The sequence below is a fragment of the Hemiscyllium ocellatum genome, chromosome 10 (genome assembly GCF_020745735.1).
Source record: "Hemiscyllium ocellatum isolate sHemOce1 chromosome 10, sHemOce1.pat.X.cur, whole genome shotgun sequence".
NCBI classification, from domain to species: Eukaryota; Metazoa; Chordata; class Chondrichthyes; order Orectolobiformes; family Hemiscylliidae; genus Hemiscyllium; species Hemiscyllium ocellatum.
The window spans coordinates 113,699,608-113,725,046 of record NC_083410.1 but is presented as its reverse complement, the minus strand read 5'-3'; the positions used below and the strand labels follow the sequence as shown (position 1 = coordinate 113,725,046).

Genomic DNA, 25,439 nt, shown 5'->3' with positions numbered 1-25,439 from the left:
AAGGATGGGTTAGCAAATTTGCAGATGACACAAAGGTTGGAGGTGTCGTTGACAGAAAAGAGGACTGTTGTATGCTGCAGCGTGACATGACAGGGTGCAGAGATGGGCTGAGAGGTGGCAGATGGAGTTCAACCTGGATAAATGCAAAGTGATGCATTTTGGAAGGTCGCACTTGAAAGTTGAGTACAGGATTAAAGACAGGATTCTTGGCAGTGTGGAGGAACAGTGGGATTTTGGTGTGCAGGTATATAGATCCCTTAAAATTGCCACCCAAGTGGACAGGGTTGTTAAGAAAGCATATGGTGTTTTGGCTTTCATTAACAGGGGGATTGAGTTTAAGAGCCGTGAGATCTTGTTGCAGCTCTATAAAACTTTGGTTAGACCGCACTTGGAATACTGTATCCAATCTGGTTGCCCTATTATAGAAAAGATGTGGATGCTTTGGAGAGGGTTCAGAGGAGGTTTACCAGGATGCTGCCGGGACTGGAGAGCTTATCTTACGAAGAGAGGCTGACTGAGCTCGGACTTTTCTCATTGGAAAAAAGGAAGAGAGGGGACTTAATTGAGGTGTACAAGATAATGAGAGGCATAGATAGATAGTGGGCGGCACGGTGGCACAGTGGTTAGCACTGCTGCTTCACAGCGCCAGAGACCTGGGTTCAATTCCTGCCTCAGGCAACTGTGTGTGTGGAGTTTGCACATTCTCTCCGTGTCTGCGTGGGTTTCCTCCGGGTGCTCCGGTTTCCTCCCACAATCCAAAAATGTTCAGGTTAAGTGAATCGGCCATGCTAAATTGCCTGTAGTGTTAAGGTGAATGGGTCTGGGTGGGTTACGCTTCGACGGGTTGGTGTGGACTTGTTTCCACACTGTAAGTAATCTAATCTAATAGAGTTGATAGCTAGAAACTTTTTCCCAGGGCAGAAATTGTTAACACAAGGGGTCATAGTTTTAAGCTGTTTGGCGAAAACTCTAGAGGGGATGTCAGAGGCGGGTTCTTTACGCAGAGAGTCGTGATAGCATGGAATGCGTTGCCAGCAGCAGTTGTGGAAGCGAGGTCATTGGGGATATTTAAGAGACTGCCTGACATGCATGGTCACAGAAATTTGAGGGTTCGTACATTAGGTTTACCTTATATGAGGATCAATGGTGGGCACAACATCTTGGGCTGAAGGGCCTGTTCTGTGCTGTACTGTTCTATGTGCTATTCTTGACTACAAGGGCTGATGAAGCTGTAAATTACTAAGTATATTCAAGGCTGAGATAGGCCAGTTTTTAAATCCGTCAGAGAATCGAAGCTTTCGGGAAAAGGATAGGAAACTGGATTTGAGGATCATTAGATAAACCATGCCCTTGTTGAACAATGGAGCAGAATGCAATGGGCTGAAGGGGCTGCTTCTGCTCTTCCAACTGATCGTTTCAGTAATTGGGCATGCTCAGGACAGGAACTGATCGGTTTTTGCTGAGACACAGCAGTACCTCATGGGTCTTGGGCACAACTTCCTGACTTCTGGAAGGTCAACTGCAACAGCCGGGACAGACTACCATTTGTTGGGATGTGGGTCAACAGATACTGTCAGCTCAAGAGCGCTGGATTCTTGAAAGCCAACGATTAGAGTTCGATAACACAATTCAATGCTTCGTCATCACATTGCAATTTAAATCTGATCCTTTTAACCCGTATATTCTTTTTGGAAAGCTCCTTTTCATCAACCTAATCTCAGAGTGCTGGTTGACTTCTGTTTGAAACATCCAGGAGCAGCATCTTGGAGACTGACTCTGCTGCTCCTATCACATCAAAATTACATGTAGAGCCTCCTCCAGCCTGGGTAAATAAAAGGTAAACATTGTCATAGTCAGTCAGAAGATAAGGTTGCTCTCACATTAGACAGAGATGTCTGATGGTAGTTTAACCTCAGTATCGTCATGCCTGAGGTGAGGGGAGAGGTCAAGAAGAAGAGTCCTTCATAATAACTTTTAGCTGGAGTGGGAATAGAACCCATACTAAGAGCATCGCTCTGTAACATATCAGCAATCCAGCCAACTGAATTAAGTGACCCTCTTCTCAGTAGACATCCATTTATGAAGGACATGTACTGGCACTATAAGTAGCAAACATTGTATTGAATGAGTGCAAATGGCTAAATTAGTGTCACTGTTGCTGCAATTAGTCAGTGGTTTCCACTGGAATAACAACTAGTTACATTACCATGACAGAGCCCACATTGTTGGGTTAATGAGTGCATTTAGCCTGACCTGTGCTTCACAATTACTCCTGACTAGAGAGTTGGGCCAAAAGCTGACAACAGTGTGTGCTGTCTAGATTCCCTGTTGTGGTCCACATCATTACTAGGGTAGATTATTGACGCGTAAAAATCTTCGAGGGCTTATGCTCGAAACGTCGAATTCCCTATTCCTGAGATGCTGCCTGGCCTGCTGTGCTTTGACCAGCAACACATTTTCAGCTAGATTATTGACGCCTACATGTCACTAAAGGGGTGAAATTGTGTCCGTGCCTAAGCTGCCCCTGACAAGTAGTTCTATAGATAGAAATAATGCAGAGTAAACACAATGACTGCAGATGCTGGAAACCAGATTCTGGATCAGTGGTGCTGGAAGAGCACAGCAATTCAGGCAGCATCCAACGAGCAGTGAAATCGACGTTTCGGGCAAAAGCCCTTCATCAGGAATAAAGGCAGAGAGACTGAAGCGTGGAGAGATAAGCTTGGGGAGGTTGGGGGTGGGGAGAGAGTAGCATTGAGTACAATGGGTGAGTGGGGGAGGAGATGAAGGTGATAGGTCAGGGAGGAAAGGGTGGAGTGGATAGGTGGAAAAGGAGCTAGGCAGGTCGGACAAGTCATGGTGACAGTGCTGAGCTGGAAGTCTGAAACTAGGATGAGGTGGGGGAAGGGGAACTTTCTTCCGTAATTACACTGGCACCACTCCCTACCTCTTCCTCCGCTACACTGATAACTGCATTGGCACCACCTCGTGCTCCCGCGAGGAGGTTGAGCAATTTATCAACTTCACCAACACATTCCACCCTGACCTTAAATTTACGTGGACCATCTCTGACACCTCCCTCCCTTTCCTGGACCTCTCCATCTCCATTAATGATGACCGACTTGACACTGACATTTTTTACAAACCCACCGACTCCCACAGCTACCTGGATTACACCTCTGCCATCCCGTATTCCCAATTCCTCTGCCTCCACCCTATCTGCTTCCAGGAGGACCAGTTCCACCATAGAGAACACCAGATGGCCTCCTTCTTTAGAGACTGCAATTTCCCTTCCCACGTGGTTAAAGATGTCCTCCAACGCATCTCGTCTATATCCCGCACCTCCGCCCTCAGACCACACCCCTCCAACCGTAACAAGGACAGAACGCCCCTGGTGCTCACCTTCCACCCTACAAACCTTCGCATAAACCAAATCATCCGCCGACATTTCCACCACCTCCAAAAAGACCCCACCACCAGGGATATATTTCCCTCACCATCCCTTTCCGCCTTCCGCAAAGACCGTTCCCTCTGTGACTACCTGGTCAGGTCCACGCCCCCCTACAACCCACCCTCCCATCGTGGCACTTTCCCCTGCCACCGCAGGAACTGTAAAACCTGTGCCCACACCTCCTCCCTCACCTCTATCCAAGGCCCTAAAGGAGCCTTCCACATCCATCAAAAGTTTTACCTGCACATCCAATAATATCATTTATTGTATCCGTTGCTCCCGATGCGGTCTCTTCTACATTGGGGAGACTGGACGCCTCCTAGCAGAGCGCTTTAGGGAACGTCTCCGAGACACCCGCACCAATCAACCACACCGCCCCGTGGCCCAACATTTCAACTCCCTCTGCCACTCTGCCGAGGACATGGAGGTCTTGGGCCTCCTTCACCGCTGCTCCCTCACCACCAGACGCCTGGATGAAGAACGCCTCATCTTCCGCCTCGGAACACTTCAACCCCAGGGCATCAATGTGGACTTCAACAGTTTGCTCATTTCCCCTTCCCCCACCTCATCCTAGTTTCAAACTTGCAGCTCAGCACTATCACCATGACTTGTCCGACCTGCCTAGCTCCTTTTCCACCTATCCACTCCACCCTTTCCTCCCTGACCTATCACCTTCATCTCCTCCCCCACTCACCCATTGTACTCTATGCTACTCTCTCCCCACACCCAACCTCCCCTAGCTTATCTCTCCACGCTTCAGTCTCTCTGCCTTTATTCCTGATGAAGGGCTTTTGCCCAAAACGTCGATTTCGCTGCTCGTTGGATGCTGCCTGAACTGCTGTGCTCTTCCAGCACCACTGATCCAGAAATAATGCAGATGCAACATTCTGCTTGTGGAATTCTGCAGGAGTTCAGTCGATAGTGCAGTGTTCCTTTAAACACGACAAAAGCAATAAACCAAAATTCAACATTTTACTGTTAAGGTAGAAACCGAAATGCAAACCTTACTGTCTCAGTGAGCACAGAAAACATTATACTTAAAAATGATTCAAAACCACCAAGTCAATTACTTTTACACCATTTAGTTGTTTAATTAAAAAAAAGAAAGTTACCTTCAGCTAGGGTTATGGCCTCCATAACCTTAACAGGAAGGGAAGATCCGAAACTCCTGATTTCATAGCTGAGTGTCTCACCCACTGTTTGATATTGTGCTCCTTTAGTTGGGGTTGGACTTGAGAAAAAAATAATTCCAGTCAAAATTTTCAATTGCTACATTGAAAAGAAATGCCATCGTACTTGGTCAAAGTATATTCTTACTGTTCAAACTTAGCAAATCAGTTAGAAACAATAGCAAATATTTGACACAAAACAACCCTTTCTAATTTCAGTGCCAAAGGAATTCAGAGCTCAGAATGACTAACTTTTCTATGGTAAACTTTAGACAATTTCAATAGCAACCAGTATCTGAGTAAACCCACTGTATTCTAAGAAGAGATTACACAATACCAGAGAGATGAAAGAGCGGGAGTGCACGGGCGCCAGGGAGGGAGGGAGGAAGGCGTGGACAGAGGAGCGAGGGAGGAAGGCGTGGACAGGTGGGAGGATGGAACAAAGAAAGAGAAAGGAGAGAGGAGAGAAAGGAGGAGAGAAAGGAGACAGAGAGAGAGAGAGAGAAAGGAGACAGAGAGAGAGAGAGAGAGAGAGAAAGAGAGAGAGAGAGAGAAAGAAAAAAGGGGAGGAAAAAAGGAGAGAGAGAAAAAAAGGAGAAAGAAAAAAAGAAAGAGAGATCATAAATTATCGAGTGAGAAAGGAAATGAAATTTCATTTACAGAACAGGTAAGATTAGATTATTCAAATTCTAAAGAAAAAGCAAGTTTGCAATATTGGTGCCAGGATGATAGAGTTCAACATTTGTCAGTACTTTGAAACAAATTGATGTGTGAACAACACAAAGAATTTGAGAACGTATGAAGTCAACAAAAGACCACATTCTGCGCTTGAAGTTGTTAATGTGTAGGGCAGCTGAACAGTTTCCAATAAACTGGTTATGTCATGACATAACTCTGAAGCTATCACATCCCAAAGGGGAACCTGAACCTCTCTCAATGATGGTGGTATCTGGAAAGGACGATTCCACGAGTATGCCTATGTCAGGTTGTTGCTTATTATTCTGTGAGACAACTTTCCTAACATATCAGAAATGACTTCCAATTACTCAGACCCCTTGGCATCATGGCAGCCCACAAACCTACCAACAGACTTAAACAGCGACTAATAAACCTAAAGGATTCATTTGATACGACCAGCAAATCTAACATCATTTACAAAATACCATGCAAGAACTAAACAAAAACACTACAATCGGACAAACAAGCAGGAACTTTTCCACCAGGATACATAAACATCGACTAATCACCAAAAGATATGACCCACTATCACTCGTTTCCATACATACAGACAAAGAAGGACATCATTTTGACTGGGACAACACACACATCCTAGGACAAGTGAAACAAAGACATACACATAATTCCTACTGGAATTCCAACAATAAGCACATTGATTGAGAGCCCATCTGCCTTCCCTTGAAAAAAAAACTGGAAATTATATTACCCACCGTAAGAAACCAAGATCTTTAAGCAGAGAGAGTTGGCACATACCATCAGCGCTTCACCAGAGGCTTGCATTGATAATGTTACCTCGTCATGGTGATGAAACGTCTGAAAACAAACCTTCCAGCCCAGTGAGTGAACTTACATTGATATCATCAACCTCAGCTACAAATTTTCTCAAAAGTTATTTGGTACATCTCTGCAGATGTTGGTAAGGAGGAACTTATGCACTGAAACTCCTGTCACTATGCAAGAGTAGTTTCTTCTCCCCTTGTTTTCTAAAGCACTGAACTATTCAACATAGGGGATTTTTTAAACAGCCTAAAATAAAAAGGGAGAAAGTAAGGACTGCTGATGCTGGAGATCAGAGCTGAAAAATGTATTGCTGGAAAAGCGCAGCAGGTCAGGCAGCATCCAAGGAGCAGGAGAATACGTTTCAGGCATATGCCCGAAACGTCGATTCTCCTGCTCCTTGGATGCTGCCTAACCTGCTGCACTTTTCCAAAAACACCTGTAAACAAGTGGTCAACAACCCAGCACCTCCCTCAGGACTCGAAATCTAAATTGAAACTAAAACGGTTTCCTTCCTTCCTGAAAGTACAAGTCAAATTCGAAGCTACATGTGGTTCTGCCCACTTCAGAACCCAAGTTTCCAAAAGATAATCTATCATGAATCTTCATCACAATAAATTGATCATTTACTCTTTGAAGTTAAAAGAGATTACCTTTGAATTTAGCCTCAGCATGCTTATTACCCAGTCAATTTACAAATAGATCAAATAATTGAATCACTTCTTGAGTTACATCTTCCAGAGAAATGCATGATCAAAATAGCTATTCCACATTATCCAATCCTCTATGTTCTCAACAATTCCGAATGTTCATTTTGACATGCTTCGAGTAGCTGCATTATTCTGAGTATGGATCACATTAATTTCTTCAAGCTCGGGATTACCTCATTATGTGTTGATACTTTCCAATGGTCAGTTCTATTTACCATCTGTCTGCATGCTTTCAAAACCTTCTGCAGCACAGCCTCACAAAACTGCTGGCTTTCCTGGATTAACCTTTGCCTCTCCAAATGAAGATTAACTCTGTCCCAAAAATATAACACCCAGGTTAGTGATTAGTGTACCTTCAAACTTAGTGGGAAGTTAGAGAATTGATCGCTGAACCCCTCCGAGATAGTTGGATCATCGATAGTCACAGGTGAGGTGCCGGAAGACTGGAAGTCGGCTAATGTGATGTCACTGTGAGGTGGAAGGAAAAGTCATGGAACTATAATCAATGAGCCTGACTTCGATGGTGGGCGAGTTGTTGGAGGGAATCCTAAGGGACATGATTTGTATGTATTTGGAAAGGCAAGGACTGATTAGGGATAGTCAGCATGACTTTGTGCTTGGGAAATCATGTCTCACAAACTTGAGTTTTTTTTGAAGTAACAAAAGACTGATGAGGGCAGAGCAGTGGACGTGATCTGCATGGAAAGCAGTAAAGCATTTGACGAGGTTCCCATGGGAGACTGGTTAGCAAAGTTAGATCTCATGGAATACAGGGACAACTAGCCATTTGGATGCAGAACTGGCTCAAAGGTAGAAGACAGGGGGCAGTGGTGGACGGTTGCTTTTCAGACTGGAGGCTTGTGACCAGTAGAGTGCCACAAAGATTGATGCTGGGTCCACCAATTTTCGTCATTTATATAAATGATTTGGATGTGAACATAGGAGGTACAGTTAGTAAGTTTGCAGATGACACCAAAATTGAAGGTTTAGTGGACAGCAAAAAAAGGTTACCTACAGGATCTTGACCTGATGGGCCAATGGGCTGAGAAGTGGCAGATGTAGTTTAATTTAGATAAATGTGTGGCGATGCATTTTGTAAAATAAAATCAAGGCAGAACTTATACACTTAATGGTAAGGTCCCAGGGAATGTTGCCAAACAAACAGACCCCCTTGGAATGCAGACTCATAGCTCCTTGAAAGTGGAGTTGCAGGTAGGTAGGATAGTAAGGGAACCCTTAGGAAGCAGCAATCATAATATGGTAGAGTTCAGTCTGCAGTTTGAAAGACATACGGGAAAATCGGATGTAATTGTGGTCCAGGTAAATAAAGGTAATTATGAGGGCATGAGAAAGGAACTGACAAAAATAGACTGGAAGTAGAGCCAAGCGGGGAAGACAGTAGAGCAAAAATGGCAGGAGTTTGTGGATATAATTGAGGACACTGTACAGAGGTTCATCCCCAAGAAAAGAAAGATTATCTGGGGAGGGATTAGACAACCATGGCTGACAAAGGAAGTCAGGAAATGTATTAAAGAAAAAGAGAGATCCTATAAAGTGGCCATGAGCAGTGGGAAATCAGAAGATTGGGAAGGCTACAAAAACAAACAGAGGATAACAAAGAGTAATAAGGAAGGAGAGGATTAGATATGAATGTAGGCTAGCCAGTGATACTAGAAATGATAGTAAAAGTTTCTTTCAATACATAAGAAACAAACGACAGGCAAAAGTAGACATTGGGCCATTCAAACTGATGCTGGAAGCCTAGTGATGGGAGATAAGGAGATAGCAGGAGAACTTACCAAGTACTTTGCGTCAGTTTTCACAGTGGAAAACATGAGTAATATCCCAACAATTAAAGGGAGTCAGGGGGCTGAGTTGAGTATGGTTGCCATTACAAAAGAGAAAGTGCTAGAAAAGCTAAAAAGGTCTTAAAATTGATAAATCTCCTGGCCTACGATGGGCTACATCCAAGAGTTCTGAGGGAGGTGGCTGAGGAAATAGCGGAGGCATTGGTTGAGATCTTTCAAGAGTCACTGGAGTCAGGGAAAGTCCCGGATGACTGGAAGATCGCTGTTGTAACCCCCTTGTTCAAAAAAGGATCAAGACAAAAGATGGAAAATTATAGGCCGATTAGCCTAACCTCGGTTGTTGGTAAAATTCTAGAATCCATCATTAAGGATGAGGTTTCTAAATTCTTGGAAGAGCAGAGTCGGATAAGAACAAGTCAAAATGGATTTAGTAAGGGGAGGTCATGCCTGACAAAGCTCTTGGAATTCTTTGAAGAGGTGACAAGTAGGTTAGACCAGGGAAACCCAGTGGATGTGGTCTATCTAGACTTCCAAAAAGGCCTTTGATAAGGTGCCACACGGGAGGCTGCTGAGCAAGGTGAGGGCCTATGGTGTTCGAGGGGAGCTACTGGTATGGATTGAGGATTGGCTATCTGACAAAAGGCAGAGAGTTGGGATAAAAGGTTCTTTTTCGGAATGGCAGCCAGTGACAAGTGGTGTCCCGCAGGGTTCAGTGTTGGGGCCACATCTGTTCGCATTATATATTAATGATCTGGATAAACGGACTGGGAGTATTCTAGCGAAGTTTGCCGATGATACGAAGTTAGGTGGACAGACAGGTAGTACTGAGGAAGTGGGGAGGCTGCAGACGGATCGAGACAGTTTGGGAGAGTGGTCCAGGAAATGGCTGATGGAATTCAACGTGAGCAAATGCGAGGTCTTGCACTTTGGCAAAAAGAATAAAAGCATAGACTACTTTCTAAATGGTGAGAAAATTCGTAAAGCCAAAGTACAAAGGGATCTGGGAGTGCTAGTCGAGGATTCTCTAAAGGTAAACATGCAGGTTGAGTCAGTGATTTAGAAAGCGAATGTAATGTTGTCACTTATCTCAAGAGGGTTGGAACATAAAAGCACCGTTGTGCTACTGAGACTTTATAAAGCTCTGGTTAGGCCCCATTTGGAGTACCATGTCCAGTTTTGGTCCCCACACCTCAGAAAAGGACATACCGGCACTGGAACGTGTCCAGTGGAGATTCACACGGATGATCCCTGGAATGGCGGGTCTAACATACGAGGAACGGCTGAGGATCCTGGGATTGTATTCATAGGAGTTTAGAAGATTAAGGGGAGACTTAATAGAAACTTACAAGATAATACATGGCTTGGAAAGGGTGGACGCTAGGAAATTTTTTCCATTAGGCGAGGAGACCAGGACCCGTGGACACAGCCTTAGAATTAGAGGGGGGTCAATTCAGAACAGAAATGCGGAGTCATTTCTTCAGCCAGTGAGTGGTGGGCCTGTGGAATTCATTGCCGCAGAGTGCAGTGGAGGACGGGATGCCAAATGTCTTCAAGGCAGAGATTGATAGATTCTTGATGTGATGTGTCGAGGAATTAAGGGCTACGGGGAGAATGCGGGTAAGTGGAGTTGAAATGCCCATCAGCCATGATTGAATGGCGGAGTGGACTCGATGGGCCAAATGACCTTACTTCCACTCCTACGTCTTATGGTCTTATGGAGGCAGCGTTTACTATGCTTTCTTTTATTTGTCAGGGCACTGAACATAGGGGTTTGGAGGTCATGTTGCAGCTGTACAGGACATTGGTTAGGTTACAAAGATGTTGCCAGGTTGGAGAATTTGAGCTATACAGAGAGGCTGATTAGATTGGGTTTGTTTTCCCTGGAGTGTCGGTGATCTTATAGAGGTTTATAAAATCATGAGGGGCATGGATATAGTAAATAGACAAGACATTTTCCCTGGGGTGGGGCATTCCAAAACTAGAGGGCATGTAAAAGGCACCTCTGGTGCAACTTTGTCACGCAGAGGGAGGTCTGTGTGTGGAATGAGCTGCCAGAGGAAGTAGTAAGGCTGGTACAATTACACCATTTAAAAGGCATCTGGATGGGTATATTAATAGGAAGGATTTAGAGGGATTGGCGTTAAGTGTTGGCAAATGAGCTGGATTAGGTTAGGATATCTGGTTAGCACAGATGAGTTGGACTGAAGGGTTGGGAGGTGTACATCTCTATGACTCTATGATGTTGGGCTCACTGAGCTACAGTCCCTTGGTTTATCCCCACCACTCAATGGTATCACATTAGTCTCGAACATCACTCCTATGGCTGAAGCAAATTTGAAAATTAATATCAAGATCTCAGCCTCCCACAACAGCCCAGAATACATCTCATCTGGGTCTACCCATCTAAATTTTTCTTATTCTGTCTACGCGATTTGACATTGGGGAGATTGGAATTTCAATGATCATCATTCCAATTATTTTGACACATTTCTGAAATTTTTAATATTTAAAAAAAGGTCCAACAGTGATTGTCACTTATGTTTTTTTTTAATTCTATCCACTAAGCCTCAACTAAGAAGTCAACCTTCTTTAAAAAAACTGAATTGGCTCCTTGATCAATATTGCAACACAACCACCTTGTTTCTACCCACTTCCATCTTACCTAGATTCTATACCCAAGAATATTGTTGCAGGCTATCATTGCTCTCTCCCCACGTCCCTGGTACCAACATGAATCATAGCCTTCTTGTGCATCCACCACGCTCCCACACCCATTGCCCAATTTCCCCAAAGGCTGTGCTGCTGCTCAGTGGCATCCTTGACGCTATCCCCAAAGAGTTAATCACACTATCCTGGAGTCACAGGAGTCATAGTCATAGAGACGTACAGTACAGAAACAAACCCTTCGGCCCAACTTGTCCATGCCGACCAGATATCCCAACCCAAACTAGTCCCAGCTGCCAGCCAGCTCACATCCCTCCAAACACGTCCTGTTCATATACCCATCCAGATGCCTCTTAAATGTTGCAGTTGTACTAGCCTCCACCACTTCCTCTGGCAGCTCATTCCATTCAAGTACCACCTGCTGCATAATGTTGCCCCGTAGGTGTCTTTTATATCTTTCCCTTCTCACCCTAAACCTATGCCCTCTAGTTATGGACGCCCCCACCCCACTCATGATTTCATAAACTTCTATACAGTCACCCCTCAGCCCCAGCCAATTCTACCTCTCCCTGTAGTTCAAATCCTCCAAACCTGACAACATCCTTGTAAATGTTTTCTGAACCCATTCAAGTTTCACAATATCCTTCTCGTTAGGAAGGAGATCAAAATTGCACGCAATATTCCAACAGTGGCCTAACCAATGTCCTGTACAGCCGCAACATGACCTCCCAGCTCCTGTACTCAATACTCTGACAAATAAAGGAAAGCATACTAAACGCCTTCTTCATTACGTAAGACATGATTTCCTACGCACAAACTCAAGTTGACGACACCTAATCAGTCCTTGCCTTTCCAAATGCACACGCATTCTGTCCCTCAGAATTCAGTCCAACAACTTGTCCACCACTGATGTCAAGCTCACCGGTCTATAGTTCCTAGCTTGCCCGTGCCACCTTTCTTAAATAATGGCACCACGTTATCCAACCTCCAGTCTTCTGGCACCCCACCTGTGACTATCTATGATACAGATATCTCAGCAAAGGGACCCAGCAATCATTTCCCTAGCTTCCGATGGAATTCTATGGTACACCTAATCAGGCTGTAGGGAATTTTTCAACTTTATGCGTTTCAAAGCATCCAGCACTTCATCCTCTGTAATACAGACATTTTTCAAGATGTCAACATCTATTTCCCTGCATTCTATGATCTTCCGTGTCCTTTTCCACACTAAACACTGATGCAAAATACTCGTCGAGTATCTTCCTCATCTCCTGCAGCTCTACACAAGGCCACCTTGCTGACCTTTGAGGGGCCCTATTCTCTCCCCAGTTATCCTTTTGTCCTTAATGTATTTGTAAATATCCTTTGGATTCGCCTTAGCCCTATTTGCCAAAGCTATGTTCCCTTTTTGCCCTCTTAAGTATACTCCTACTGCCTTTATACTCAAAGGATTCACTCAGTCTATTTTCTCCATACCTGACATATGCTTCCTTCTTTTTCTTAACCAAACCCTCAGTTTTTTTTAAGTCTTCCCTCCACCTACCAGCTTTTCCTTTTACCCTAACAGAAATACACTGCCTCTGGACTCTTGTTATATCATTTCTGAAGGCTTCCCATTTTCCAACATTTGTTGTTTTCAGTACAGATTCCAGCATCAGCAGTAATTTGCTCCTAATCTGAACAGAGCTGTAAGCAATTCCGGGCACATTTCTGGATTAGACACTATTTGAGTGTCGTGTTAATGAGTAAACTCGACATTATCCAATCAACAACGCAATCATTTAGCATAATTTTTTTAATGACTCCACCACATTCTCAAACTTTAGGCAACTGTCTGTGCGGAGTTTGCACATTCTCCCCGTGTCTGTGTGGGTTTCCTCCGGGTGCTCTGGTTTCCTCCCACAGTCTAACAATGTGCAGGCTAGGTGAATTGACCATGCTAAATCGCCCGTAGTGTTAGGTGAAGGGGTAAATATAGATTAGATTTAGATTACTTACAGTGTGGAAACAGGCCCTTCGGCCCAACAAGTCCACACCGACCCGCCGAAGCGCAACCCACCCATACCCTTACATTTACCCCTTACCTAACACTACGGGCAATTTAGCATGGCCAATTCACCTGACCCGCACATCTTTGGACTGTGGGAGGAAACCGGAGCACCCGGAGGAAACCCACGCAGACACGGGGAGAACGTGCAAACTCCACACAGTCAGTCGCCCGAGTCGGGAATTGAACCCAGGTCTCTGGTGCTGTGAGGCAGCAGTGCTAACCACTGTGCCACCGTGCCGCCCTCACTGTGCCACCGTGCCGCCCTAATAGGGGAATGGGTCTGGGTGGGTTGCTCTTTGGAGGGTCGGTGTGGACTTGTTGGGCTGAATGGCCTGTTTCCACACTGTAAATAATCTAATCAGATATTGGTGTAGTTTAAAGGGGCGGCACGGTGGCATAGTGGTTAGCACTGCAGCAGTGCCAGAGACCCGGGTTCAACTCCGTCAGGCAACTGACTGTGTGGAGTTTGCATGTTCTCTCTGTGTCTGTGTAGGTTTCCTCCAGGTGCTCCAGTTTCCTCCCACAGTCCAAAGATGGTGCAGATCAGGTGATTTGGCCATGCTAAATTGCCTGTAGTGTTAGGTGAAGGGGTAAATGGAGGGGAATGGGTCTGGGTGGGTTGCTCTTCAGAGGGTCGATGTGGAATTGTTGGGCCGAAGGGCCTGTTTCCACACTGTAAATAATCTAATCTTTAAAAAAATCTTAGCTGCAGACAGCTGTCTTGCAACACATCGCAGTAAATGGTGATTCCAATTCTGTGCAACATACCAGACATTTATACCCTCTGAAGTTTTCTTATTTCAACGCAACAGCTGATAAAGCAATGTTAATCACGTGGTTTATGTAAAAATGTATTAACCATGACCACTCATTTCAGAGTTACCCAGCATTTTATTTTCCAAAATATTATCACATTCCTTCATACAAAATTAAAAGCACAAACCTGATGCAACAGAACACCAAGCATTTAATTTTCAATGCCTGTGTCTTCACCTAAAGTTACTGATTCCATGACAGAAATACTTATCTGTCCCCTCACCAAGTCTCCAATACTATTGCCCCTCCTATCTGTCTGTTCTCCTACTCCCAGCCTTGTGCAGTAAGTAGTGCCACAGCTTTCAGGATAGTCCTGCACATTTTCCCTGCGTTTGTGTGGGTTTCCCCCAGGTGCTCTGGTTTCCTCCCATAAACCAAAGATGTGGAGGTTAGATGAATAGACCATGCTAAATTGCCCATAGTGTTCAGGGATGTGTATCTTAGGTGCATCATTCAGGGGTAAATGTTGTGGAATGGGTTTGGGTGGGATACTCTTCGGAGGGTCAGTGTGGACTTGTTGGGCCGAAGGGCCTGTTTCCACACTCTGGGGATTCTGATTCTAAACACCCTGGGAGTTTTCTCAGTGCATACCTGCCTCTCTTACTGGCCACCACACCACCGTGATTCTATGCTAAGGTGACCATATCCAAAAACATGTTGCCCAATGCCATGCGCCCAGCTGATGAAGCCTGTGCTCATCCAGGCTGCCAGGAGCATCGAACAATTCCCACGTACATTTAGGACTGAGCTCCCCTGGTTACTGTGGTTAGTGTCACAGAGGTTTCTGTGGGATCTTGCTGTGCCGACTGCGTTCAGACGAGCACACTTTACTAGACGAGGATGTGATAGATGCCGGACAACGCAACTCTCCTATTTCTAGCCGTGACAACACTCACCGGGCACACAGGCTGGAGCGCCAGGACGGGGACAAGACACTAGCCCCGCCGGCCGACACACTCCTTCGGCTCTGCACGGGGAAGCCGCCGCCGCCGCCGCTTCGGGTCAGCGGGGACCCAAGGCAACCAGAGAGGGGCCGCTTGGCACCGCCAGGAGTTCGCGGGGAAAACATTCCGAGAGCAGGAGCAGGAGCGGCGGCCCCACTCCCAGGCTTTCCCTCTCTGGGTCTGGGTCTGAGTCAGACTCTGTCCGCGCGGCCGCCCGTTAGGCCTCAGGCCTGTCAAACTGCCGCACGCGCGGCCAAACCAATGCGCCTGCGCGAGCCGCCGGACACAGCTGGCTCTGATTGGTCACATTTGAGGGACGGACGATATAAACACATTCCTGAATGGTCTGAAGTTTACATCTCATTGTAACGGACGTTCCAATTGGTCGGTGTCTGGCGGGAGCCGCATGACTACCGTCCCTCAAAGCTGGAAATCTGAAACAAAACCATAAATAATAAATCAGAATTGTGTGGGTCACCCTGCCACACAAGTGATGGTAGCTAGGAAAAAGTTAGTTTAAGTATGTAAGTTAGCTCGCTCAGCCTGGAGGTTTGTTTTCAGATCGAGCGGAGAATGAATGCTGTTAATGGTGTGTTATAGCAGACCGTGTAATAACAGGTAGGAGCAAATGACTTGTTTTCATCAGATTCCAACAACTGCAAATGCTGGAGATTACAGCAGGTCAGACAGCATCCATGGAGACAGAGCAATCTAATGTTTAGAATCGGAATGATTCTGTAAGAAATGGGGAAGTGTGTTTTTGCAAAAAGCTAGTGATAATAAGCTTTAGTGCTGATAAATCGAGTGTAAAGGGCAGCTGCAGACAATGATTAAATGAGCAAGCACTAAGAAAATGTATAATTGGTTACTAACTTTAGTGCATAATTATTCTATGAAATAATTTATTTCATCATGATAGTTTAAATAATTTAACAAAACAGCTGAGATAGCTGAAACACAAATTAGGCAAGAAAAGACACATTGTTAAAATGTATACTCAGGAATGGAATGTACCCATGAACAATGGAAGATCTTACAAGCAAAGAGATAAAGTGAAAGGAACATCAAGATCCAAGTTTAGCAAAATCTTCCTTATGTCAGCACTTACAGAGGGAAGGGTCACCAACTTGGAGAAGGGGGGCAAAATAATAAGAGCATATTGCAGGTTAGTCAGAGAATAAAGTTGATTGGGTAATGTAGGAGTCAGAGAGGTGACCTCACGCAGCTCAAAAGTATAACGGTGTACTAGTTTGAATGTTCATTGCTCATTTGTTTCTGTATTTGATGCCCTTTCTCGCAAGATCGTAGAATAAATAGTCTTGTTTCCAGTTTTGGTGGTCTCGTCTAATTTTATTAAAATTTGTTTCTAACATTCTTCATCAGAGCTGATGTGAAGTGTGGAGGGCTTAGTTGGAGACAAAAAAAGCCGCAGATGTTTGAATCCAAAGTAGACAAGCAGAAGGCTGGAGAGGGGCAACATTCTATTGGTATATCAGGAATAAAATTAATGACTAGAGACAGATTAGGTGGAATCAAGAATATTAGTGGTAAGTTGTGCATGGAATCTCAGGAGATAGGGAAAGCGCAAAAGGAATATTTTTCCTCTGTATTCACACTGGAAAAAGGCAATGTTATTGAGAATACAGAGATACAGGCTACTAGACTAGACTGGATTGACATTCCAAGGAGGTGGTGTTAGCAATTCTGGAAAGTATGAAAATATATAAGTCGCCTCGGCCGGATGGGATTTATCCAAGAATTCTCTGGGAAGCAAGCAAGGAGATTGCAGAGCCTTTGGCTTTGATCTTTGTGTCATCATTGTCTCCATGAATAGTGCAGGAAGACTGGAGGATAGCAAATGTACTCTTGTTCAAGAAGGGGAGCAGAGACAACCTTGGTGATGATAGACCAGTGATCCTTACTTAGATCATGGGTAAAGTATTGGAAAGGGTTATAAGAGATAGGATTTATAATCATCTCAAAAGGAATAAGTTGATTAGGGATAGTCACATTGTTTTGTCAAGGGTAGGTTGTGCCTCACAAACCTTTTAGAGTTCTTTGAGAAGGTGACCAGACAGGTGGATGAGGGTAAAGTGTTTGATGTAGTGTATATGGATTTCAGTAAGGTGTTTTGATAAGGTTCCCCATGGTAGGGTATTGCAGAAAATACAGATGCATAGGATTGAAGGTGATTTAGCGGTTTGGATCAGAAGCTGGCTGGCTGAAAGAAAACAGAGGCTGATGGTTGATCGGAAATGCTCACCCTGGAGTTCTGTTACGAGTGGTGTACCGCAATAATCTGTTTTGGGTCCACTGCTATTTGTCACTTTTATAAACTATCTAGATGAGTGTGTAGAAGGATGGGTTAGTAAATTTGCGGATGAGACTAAGGTCGGTGAAGTTGTGGATAGTGCTGAAGGATGTTGCAGATTACAGAGTGATAGAGATAAGCTGCAGAGCTGGGCTGAGAGGTGACCAATGGAGTTTAATGTGGAAAAATGTGAGGTGATTCACTTTGGAAGGGGCAACAGGAATAAATAGTCCTGGGTTAATTGTAAGATTCTTGGCAGTGTAGATGAGCAGAGAGATCTGTTCGTGTACATAGATCCCTGAAAGTTTTCACTCCGATTGATAGGGTTGTTCAGAAGGCAAAACTGGGTAAAAACAAGGACTGCAGATGCTGGAAACCAGAGTCTAGATTTGAGTGGTGCTGGAAAAGTACAGCAGGTCAGGCAGCATCCGAGGAGCAGGAAAATCAACGTTTTGGGCAAAAGCTCTTCATCAGGAATACAGGCAGAGTGCCTGCAGAGTGGAGTGATAAAGAAGGCATACGGTGTTAGCTTTCATCAGTAGATGGATTGAGTTTCCAACCAACAAGGTCATGTTGCAGCTGTACAGAACTCTAGTGTGACAACACTTCGAGTATTGCATACAGTTCTGGATAGCGCATTATAGGAAGGATGTGGAAGCTTTGGAAAGAGTTCAGAAAATATTTACTAGGATGTTGCCTGTATGGAAGGTTTTATGAGGAAAGGCTGATGGATTGGAGGCTATTTTCTTTAGATAGGAGAAGGTTGAGAGGTGACTTAATTGAGACATATAAGATAAGCAGAGGATTAGATAGGGTGGCTAGTGACAGCCTTTTTCCTCAGATGGTGATGGCTAGCACGGAGGACATAACTTTAAATTGAGGGGTAATAGATATAGGACAGATGTCGGAGGTATTTACTTTACTCAGTAGTAGGGGCGTGGAACACACTGCCTGCAACAGTAGTAGACTTGCCAACTTGAAGGGTATTTAAATGGTCATTGGATAGACATCTGGATGAAAACGGAACAGTGTAGGATAGATGGGCTTCAGATTGGTTCCGCAGGATGGCGCAACATTGAGGGCCGAAGGGCCTACACTGCACTGTAATGTTCTATTTATGCTACAGTGGAGGGGGTGTAAATGCAGGGGGAAGAAAAGATGTTGAGAGTTTGTGATTGGAATGTGAGAATGGCAGAACAATAAAGCGGCGAAAGTGGGGACTGCAGATGCTGAGAGTAGAGTCAAGATTAGAGTAGTGCAGGTCAGGCAACATCCAAGGAGCAGGAAAATTGATGTTTCGAGCAAAAGCCCTTCATCAGGGCTACTCTAATCTTGAACAATAATGTGTTTAACTGCCAGACTTGAAAGAACAGATGGTCCCATTGAGTGGAGGTAGGGGAGAGAGGACATGGTGAGAGAATGATGGAAAAGGACAGACCAGATCTAAAAGTTGAAGTTCTAAATAGGAGGAAGACCAATTTTGATGGTATTAGGTAAGAATTTTCAAAAGCTGATAGGGGGCAGATGTTCACAGGGAAATTGACAGCAAGAAAATGGGAAGCCTATAGGCGTAAGGAATGCTGAAACAACTAGAGAACTTAAGAAAAAGAAGAAAATATACGGCAGATACAGACAGGAGAGACTGACTGAATCCTTAAAGTATAAAGGTAGTAGGAGTATACTTAAGTGGGAAATTAGGAGGGCAAAAAGGGGATATGAGATAGCTTTGGCAAATAGGGTTAAGGAGCATCCAAAGGGATTTTATGAATACATTAAGGACAAAAAGGTAACTAGGGAGAGAATAGCTCCCACCACTCCCCATCCAAGATCAGCAAGGCAATCTATGTGTGGAACCACAGGAGATACTCAGTATTTTGCATCAGTATTTACTGTGGAGGAGGACATGGAAGATATTGAGTGTGGGGATAGTGATATCTTGAAAAATGTCCATATTACAGAAGAGGTGGTGCTGGATATCTTAAAATGCATCAAGGTGGATAAATCCCCAGGAGTGCCCTAGAACTTTGTGCAAAGCTATAGAACTGATTGATTGCTGGGCCCCTTGACGAGATATTTAGATCATCGAAGTCACAGGTGAGGTGATGGGAGACTGGAGGTTGGCTAACATGGTGCCACTATTTAAGAAAGGTGGTAAGGAAAAGCCAGGGAACTGCAGACCAGTGGGCAAGTTGTGAGAGGGAATCCTGAAGGACAGTATTTAATGTATTTGGAACAGCAAGGACTGATCAGGGATAGTCAACATGGCTTTGTGTGTGGGAAATCATGTCTCACAAAGTTGATTTGAGTTTTTTGAAGAAGTAACAGGATTGAGGGCAGAATGGTGGATGTGATCTATGTGGACTTTAGTAAGATGTTTGACAAGGTTCCTCATGGCAGACTGGTTAGTAAGTTTAGATCTCATGGAATACAGAGAAAACTAGCCATTTAGATGTAGAACTGGCTTGAAGGTAGAAAACAGAGGGTTGCCTTTCAAACTGAAGGTCAATGACCAGTGATGTACCACAAGGATCAGTGCTGGGTCTTCTCCTCTTGTATGGAATGAGCTGCTAGAGGAAGTGGTGGATTCTGGTACAATTACAACATTTAAAAGGCATCTGGATGAGTATATGAGTAGGAAGGGTTTAGAGGGAAATAGGCCAAGTGCTGGCAAATGGGACTGGATTGGGTTGGGAAATCTGGTCGGCATGGACAAGTTGGACCAAAGGACCTGTTTCCGTACTGTATATCTGATTCTATCATGTAACCAGCTAAGCGAAAAGAAAAGGAAGAAATCAGAGTCGGTTCATAATTTCAATGTGTTGATTAGATTAGATTAGACTTACAGTGTGGAAACAGGCCCTTCGGCCCAACAAGTCCACACCGACCCGCCGAAGCGCAACCCACCCATACCCCTACATTTATCCCTTACCTAACACTACGGGCAATTTAGCATGGCCAATTCACCTGACCCGCACATCTTTGGACTGTGGGAGGAAACCGGAGCACCCGGAGGAAACCCATGCAGACACGGGGAGAACGTGCAAACTCCACACAGTCAGTCACCTGAGTCTCACTAAGTCTAGAAGGTTTTAAAATGCCTCATCCGAAGTTGAGATGTTGTTCCTTTAGTTGGTGCTGAGATTCAGTGGAGCACTGCAGCATGCAGAGGAAAGACATGTGGGGCATGTGAGCAGGACACTGTAAAAATGACCAGCTATGGAAAGGTCAGGGTCATGCTTACACACAGACTGGAGGTGTTAAGCATAGCGGTCACCTAGTCTGCGTTTGGTTTCTCCAATGGAGAGTAGGCCACATTGGTGCAGTAATTACAATACACGGCTGGGGGAGGTCCAGGAGAAATGCTACTTCCCTTGGAAAGACTCTTTAGGTGAGCAGTTAGGTGGTGAAAGGGCAGATTTGTATCTTCTGCAATTACATGGGAAAGTGCCATGGAGAGGGGGTGTGGTGTTAGTGGTCTAGGTGTCGTCCCATTTCTGCCCCCCGCCTCCGTCAAAGCAAAACGCTCAGGGACAGGATAGTTTTACCTCCTTCATCTTTATTCTGGGCCCTGGGGGGAAGAGAGAACAATCGCTCATGTGCATAGGGACACGAGTTTTCTGTCTTCTCCGGAAGAGCAGTTTCTTAATGAACTAAATAATCATTTTACATGGAGGAGCATCCAGATAAGACAACATACGTATTAGGGCATGGTTAGGAACATGGGACTGGGATATCATAGCAATTATGGGAATATGGCTCAGGGATGGGCAGGACTGGCAGCTGAATGTTCCATGATACAAATGCTACAAGAAGGATAGAAAGGGAGGCAAAAGAGAAGGGGGAGTGGCATTTTTGATAAGGGATAGCATTACAGCTGTGCTGAGGGAGGATATTCCTGGAAATACATCCAGGGAAGTTATTTGGGTGGAACTGAGAAATAAGAAAGGGATGATCAGATTACTGGGATTGTATTATAGACCTCTCAATAGTCACACGGAAATTGAGAAACAAACTTGTAAGGAGATCTCAGCGATCTGTAAGAATAATAGGGTAGTTATGGTAGGGGATTTTTAACTTTCCAAACATTGACTGGGATTGCCATAGTGTTAAAAGTTTAGTTGGAGAGGAATTTGTTATTTGTGTACAAGACAATTTTCTGATTCAGTATGTGGATGTACCTGCTAGAGAAGGTGCAAAACTTGACCTACTCTTGAGAAATAAGGCAGGGCAGGTGACTGAGGTGTCAGTGGGGAGCACTTTGGGGCCAGAGACCATAATTCCATTCGTTTTAAAATAGTGATGGAAAAGGGTAAACCAAATCTAAAATTGAAGTTCTAAATTGGAGAAAGGCCAATTTTGACAGTATTAGGCAAGAACTTTCAAAAGCTGATTGGAGGCAGATGTTCGCAGGTAAAGGGACGGCTGGAAAATGGGAAACCTTCAGAAATGAGATAGCAAGAATCCAGAGAAAGTATATTCCTGTCAGGGTGAAAGGGAAAGCTGGTAGGTATAGGGAATGCTCAAGAAATTGAGGGTTTGGTTAAGAAAAAGAAGGAAGCATATGTCAGGTACAGACAAGATAGATCGAGTGAATCCTTAGAAGAGTATAAAGAAAATAGGAGTATACTTAAGAGGGAAATCAGGAGGTCAAAACGGGGACATGAGATAGCTTTGGCAAATAGAGTTAAGGAGAATCCAAAGTGTTTTTACAAATATATTAAGGACAAAAGGGTAACTAGGGAGAGAATTGGGCTCCTCAAAGATCAGCAAGGCGGCCTTTGTGTGGAGCCACAGAAAATGGGGGAGATACTAAATGAATATTTTGCATCAGTATTTACTGTGGAAAAGTATATGGAAGATATAGACTGTAGGGAAATAGATGGTGACATCTTGCAAACTGTCGAGATGACAGAGGAGGAAGTGCTGGGTGTCTTGAAATGGTTAAAGGTGGATAAATCCCCAGGACCTGATCAGGTGTACCTGAGAACTCTGTGGGAAGCTAGAGAATTGATTGCTGGGCCTCTTGCTGAGATATTTGTATTATCGATAGTCACAGGTGAGGCGCCAGAAGACTGGAGGTTGGCAAATGTGGTGCCACTGTTTAAGAAGGGTGGTAAAGACAAGCCAGGGTACTATAGACCGGTGAGCCTGACCTCGGTGGTGGGCAAGTTGTTGGAGGGAATCCTGAGGGACAGAATGTACATGTATTTGGAAAGGCAAGGACTGATGTGGGATAGTCAACATGGCTTTGTGCGTGGGAAATCATGTCTCACAAACTTGATTGAGTTTTTTGATGAAGTAACAAAGATGATTGATGAGGGCAGAGCAGTAGATGTGATCTATATGGACTTCAGTAAGGCGTTCAACAAGGTCCCCCATGGGAGACTGATTAGCAAGGTTAGATTTCATGGAATACAGGGAGAACTAGCCATTTGGATACAGAACTGGCTCAAAGGTAGAAGTCAGAGGGTGCTGGTGGAGGGTTGTTTTTCAGACTGGAGGCCTGTGACCAGTGGAGTGCCACAAGGATCGGTGCTGGGCCCTCTACGTTTTGTCATTTACATAAATGATTGGGATGCGAGCATAAGAGTTACAGTTAGTAAGTTTGCAGATGACACCAAAATTGGAGGTGTAGTGGACAGTGAACAGGGTTACATCAGATTACAACAGGATCTTGACCAGATGGGCCAATGGGCTGAGAAGTGGCAGATGGAGTTTAATTCAGATAAGTGCAAGGTGCTGCATTTTGGGAAAGCAAATCTGAGCAGGACTTACACACTTAATGGTAAGGTCCTAGGGAGTGTCGCTGAACAAAGAGACCTTGGAGTGCAGGTTCATAGCTCCTTGAAAGTGGAGTCGCAGGTAGATAGGATAGTGAAGAAGGCGTTTGGTATGCTTTCCTTTATTGGTCAGAGTATTGAGTACAGGAATTGGGAGGTCATGTTGTGGCAGTACAGGACATTGTTTAGGCCACTGTTGGAATATTGCGTGCAATTCTGGTCTCCTTCCTATCGGAAAGATGTTGTGAAACTTGAAAGGGTTCAGAAAAGATTTACAAGGATGTTACCAGGGTTGGAGGATTTGAGCTACAGAGAGAGGCTGAACAGACTGGGGCTATTTTCCCTGGAGTGTCGGAGGCTGAGGGGTGACCTTATAGAGGTTTACAAAATTGAGGGGCATGGATAGGATAAATAGACAAAGTCTTTTCCCTGGGGTTGGGGAGTCCAGAACTAGAGAGCATAGGTTTAGGGTGAGAGGGGAAAGATATAAAAGAGACCTAAGGGGCAACTTTTTCACGCAGAGAGTGGTACGTGTATGGAATGGGCTGCCAGAGAATGTGGTGGAGGTTGGTACAATTGCAACATTTAAGAGGCATTTGGAAGGGCATATGAATAGGAAGGGTTTGGAGGGATATGGGCTGGGTGCTGGCAGGTGGGACTAGATTGGGTTGGGATATCTGGTCAGCATGGACGGGTTGGACTGAACGGCTTGTTTCCATGCTGTACATCTTTATGACTCTAATTGGGTGACTGTTACAAAGAATATCAATAGCAGAGACCAAGTCCTTCACTGTTCTACAATTAATGTTCTTAACCTTGTTAACTAGATTCCTACAATAGATACTTTTCCCCTTGTTAGCTGACCTTTCATACTGAATGCTTCCAATATTGTTAAATGGCTCCATGTAATGAATGCTTTTCCACCTTGTTAACCCATTGCCTGTGTCTCCAGCATCCCATTCTTAACGGCAAGTTCTTAGCTGATTTGAGTCATGCCCAGTTAACTTAATTCTTTCCTGACTGCTTATACCCTATACACATTCTCATTCCCTCCTCATCATTTCATGATGACCACTGAGAATGTGCTACCAGCTTTTAAAAGACTCTAACAGCCAGTATTTAAGCAAGTTATTGACAAAGCATACAATGATTATAACAACAAAATTTACTAGACCGTTACAGTAACTAGAATTTGAAGAATCCTCCCACGTGGAAAAAATTCACCAGAAAAGTACTTAAATCCTTAGTCACCACTCCATATAGAGTGGAAACAAGCCAGTTATCCAAAATCTCCTTCAGTAAAAGTCCAATCTGAAGACAAAATTCAGTCTGTCCTTGCATCACTCCATGAAGAAAAATGAATTCTTGGATAAGGGCAGTTAAATACTTAACAAACATAACGAGACTTCCATCCTGCAGAGATGTTTCAGATGGAAGTTACCAGGACATCAGAGTGTGCAGCAGTTGCAACTGTAGCAGCAGGCTAGGTGAATGCAGCATTCTTTGCTGTGTCTGCTCCCGCTCTGCTGTTAACTGTAGCAAAGCCAACTGGCTGTTGTGATGTTAGTTTGATCAGTGAACCGTCCTATCCCTTAAATTATTGAAAGACAAGGTAAAGCTCTGGTGTTTAATGTCCGTAGGAGGGCCACTAACAAAAAGCTTACTGACCTCCTCTTCACGGTTGTTAACTTCTTCACTTTTCATGCTGATGACTGGGGAGCTGATTGAATCAGTTGGTTCAGGTTTTAGAGAGGTGGTCTGAAGACCTGTTTTGTCTGTGAATGGAGAAACTCTAGAGAAGGTGTTAGCTGCTGAAAGTATCTTTGCATTTCCTCTCCGATTCGTTTCTTGCCAAGGTGGCAAGGTAAACAATTCAGTCAATTAAAAACAGCAATCAATGGTCCTAAAATCAAACCCTCGGGGGACCCCCATTCAGGTTATTCAAAAATTATTTTCCTTTAACAAATTGATACTTGGCTAATGTGAAATCTGTCAGGAAAAGTATTTCAAAAGTTTGAAACAGAAAGAAAATAACAAAATTGCTTTAGCAATTGAGAAAATTGAGAAAATCTGTGGGCGGCACGGTGGCACAGTGGTTAGCACTGCTGCCTCACAGCGCCTGAGACCCGGGTTCAATTCCCGACTCAGGCGACTGACTGTGTGGAGTTTGCACGTTCTCCCCGTGTCTGCGTGGGTTTCCTCCGGGTGCTCCGGTTTCCTC

The 25,439-nt window shown here is 44.4% G+C and overlaps 1 protein-coding gene and 1 long non-coding RNA gene across 3 annotated transcripts in view; one reads left to right on the top strand and one right to left on the bottom strand.

The window, feature by feature from the left end:
* nup133 (nucleoporin 133) overlaps window positions 1–15,387 on the bottom strand; it is a 65,669-nt gene extending 50,282 nt beyond the window's left edge. For both annotated transcript variants that reach the window (XM_060831885.1, XM_060831886.1), the window contains exons 1-2: window positions 15,080–15,387; window positions 4,564–4,682 (exon numbers count right to left, since the gene is read on the bottom strand). In XM_060831885.1, the coding sequence (XP_060687868.1) occupies window positions 4,564–4,682; window positions 15,080–15,252 (292 nt within the window). In that variant the 5' untranslated portion in view covers window positions 15,253–15,387. The remainder of the gene's footprint in view (window positions 1–4,563; window positions 4,683–15,079) is intronic.
* A 150-nt stretch (window positions 15,388–15,537) lies between these two features.
* Window positions 15,538–25,439, top strand: part of LOC132819918 (uncharacterized) — a 44,893-nt gene continuing 34,991 nt past the window's right edge. The window contains exon 1 of the long non-coding RNA XR_009645138.1: window positions 15,538–15,745. This is a non-coding gene — a long non-coding RNA (uncharacterized LOC132819918). The remainder of the gene's footprint in view (window positions 15,746–25,439) is intronic.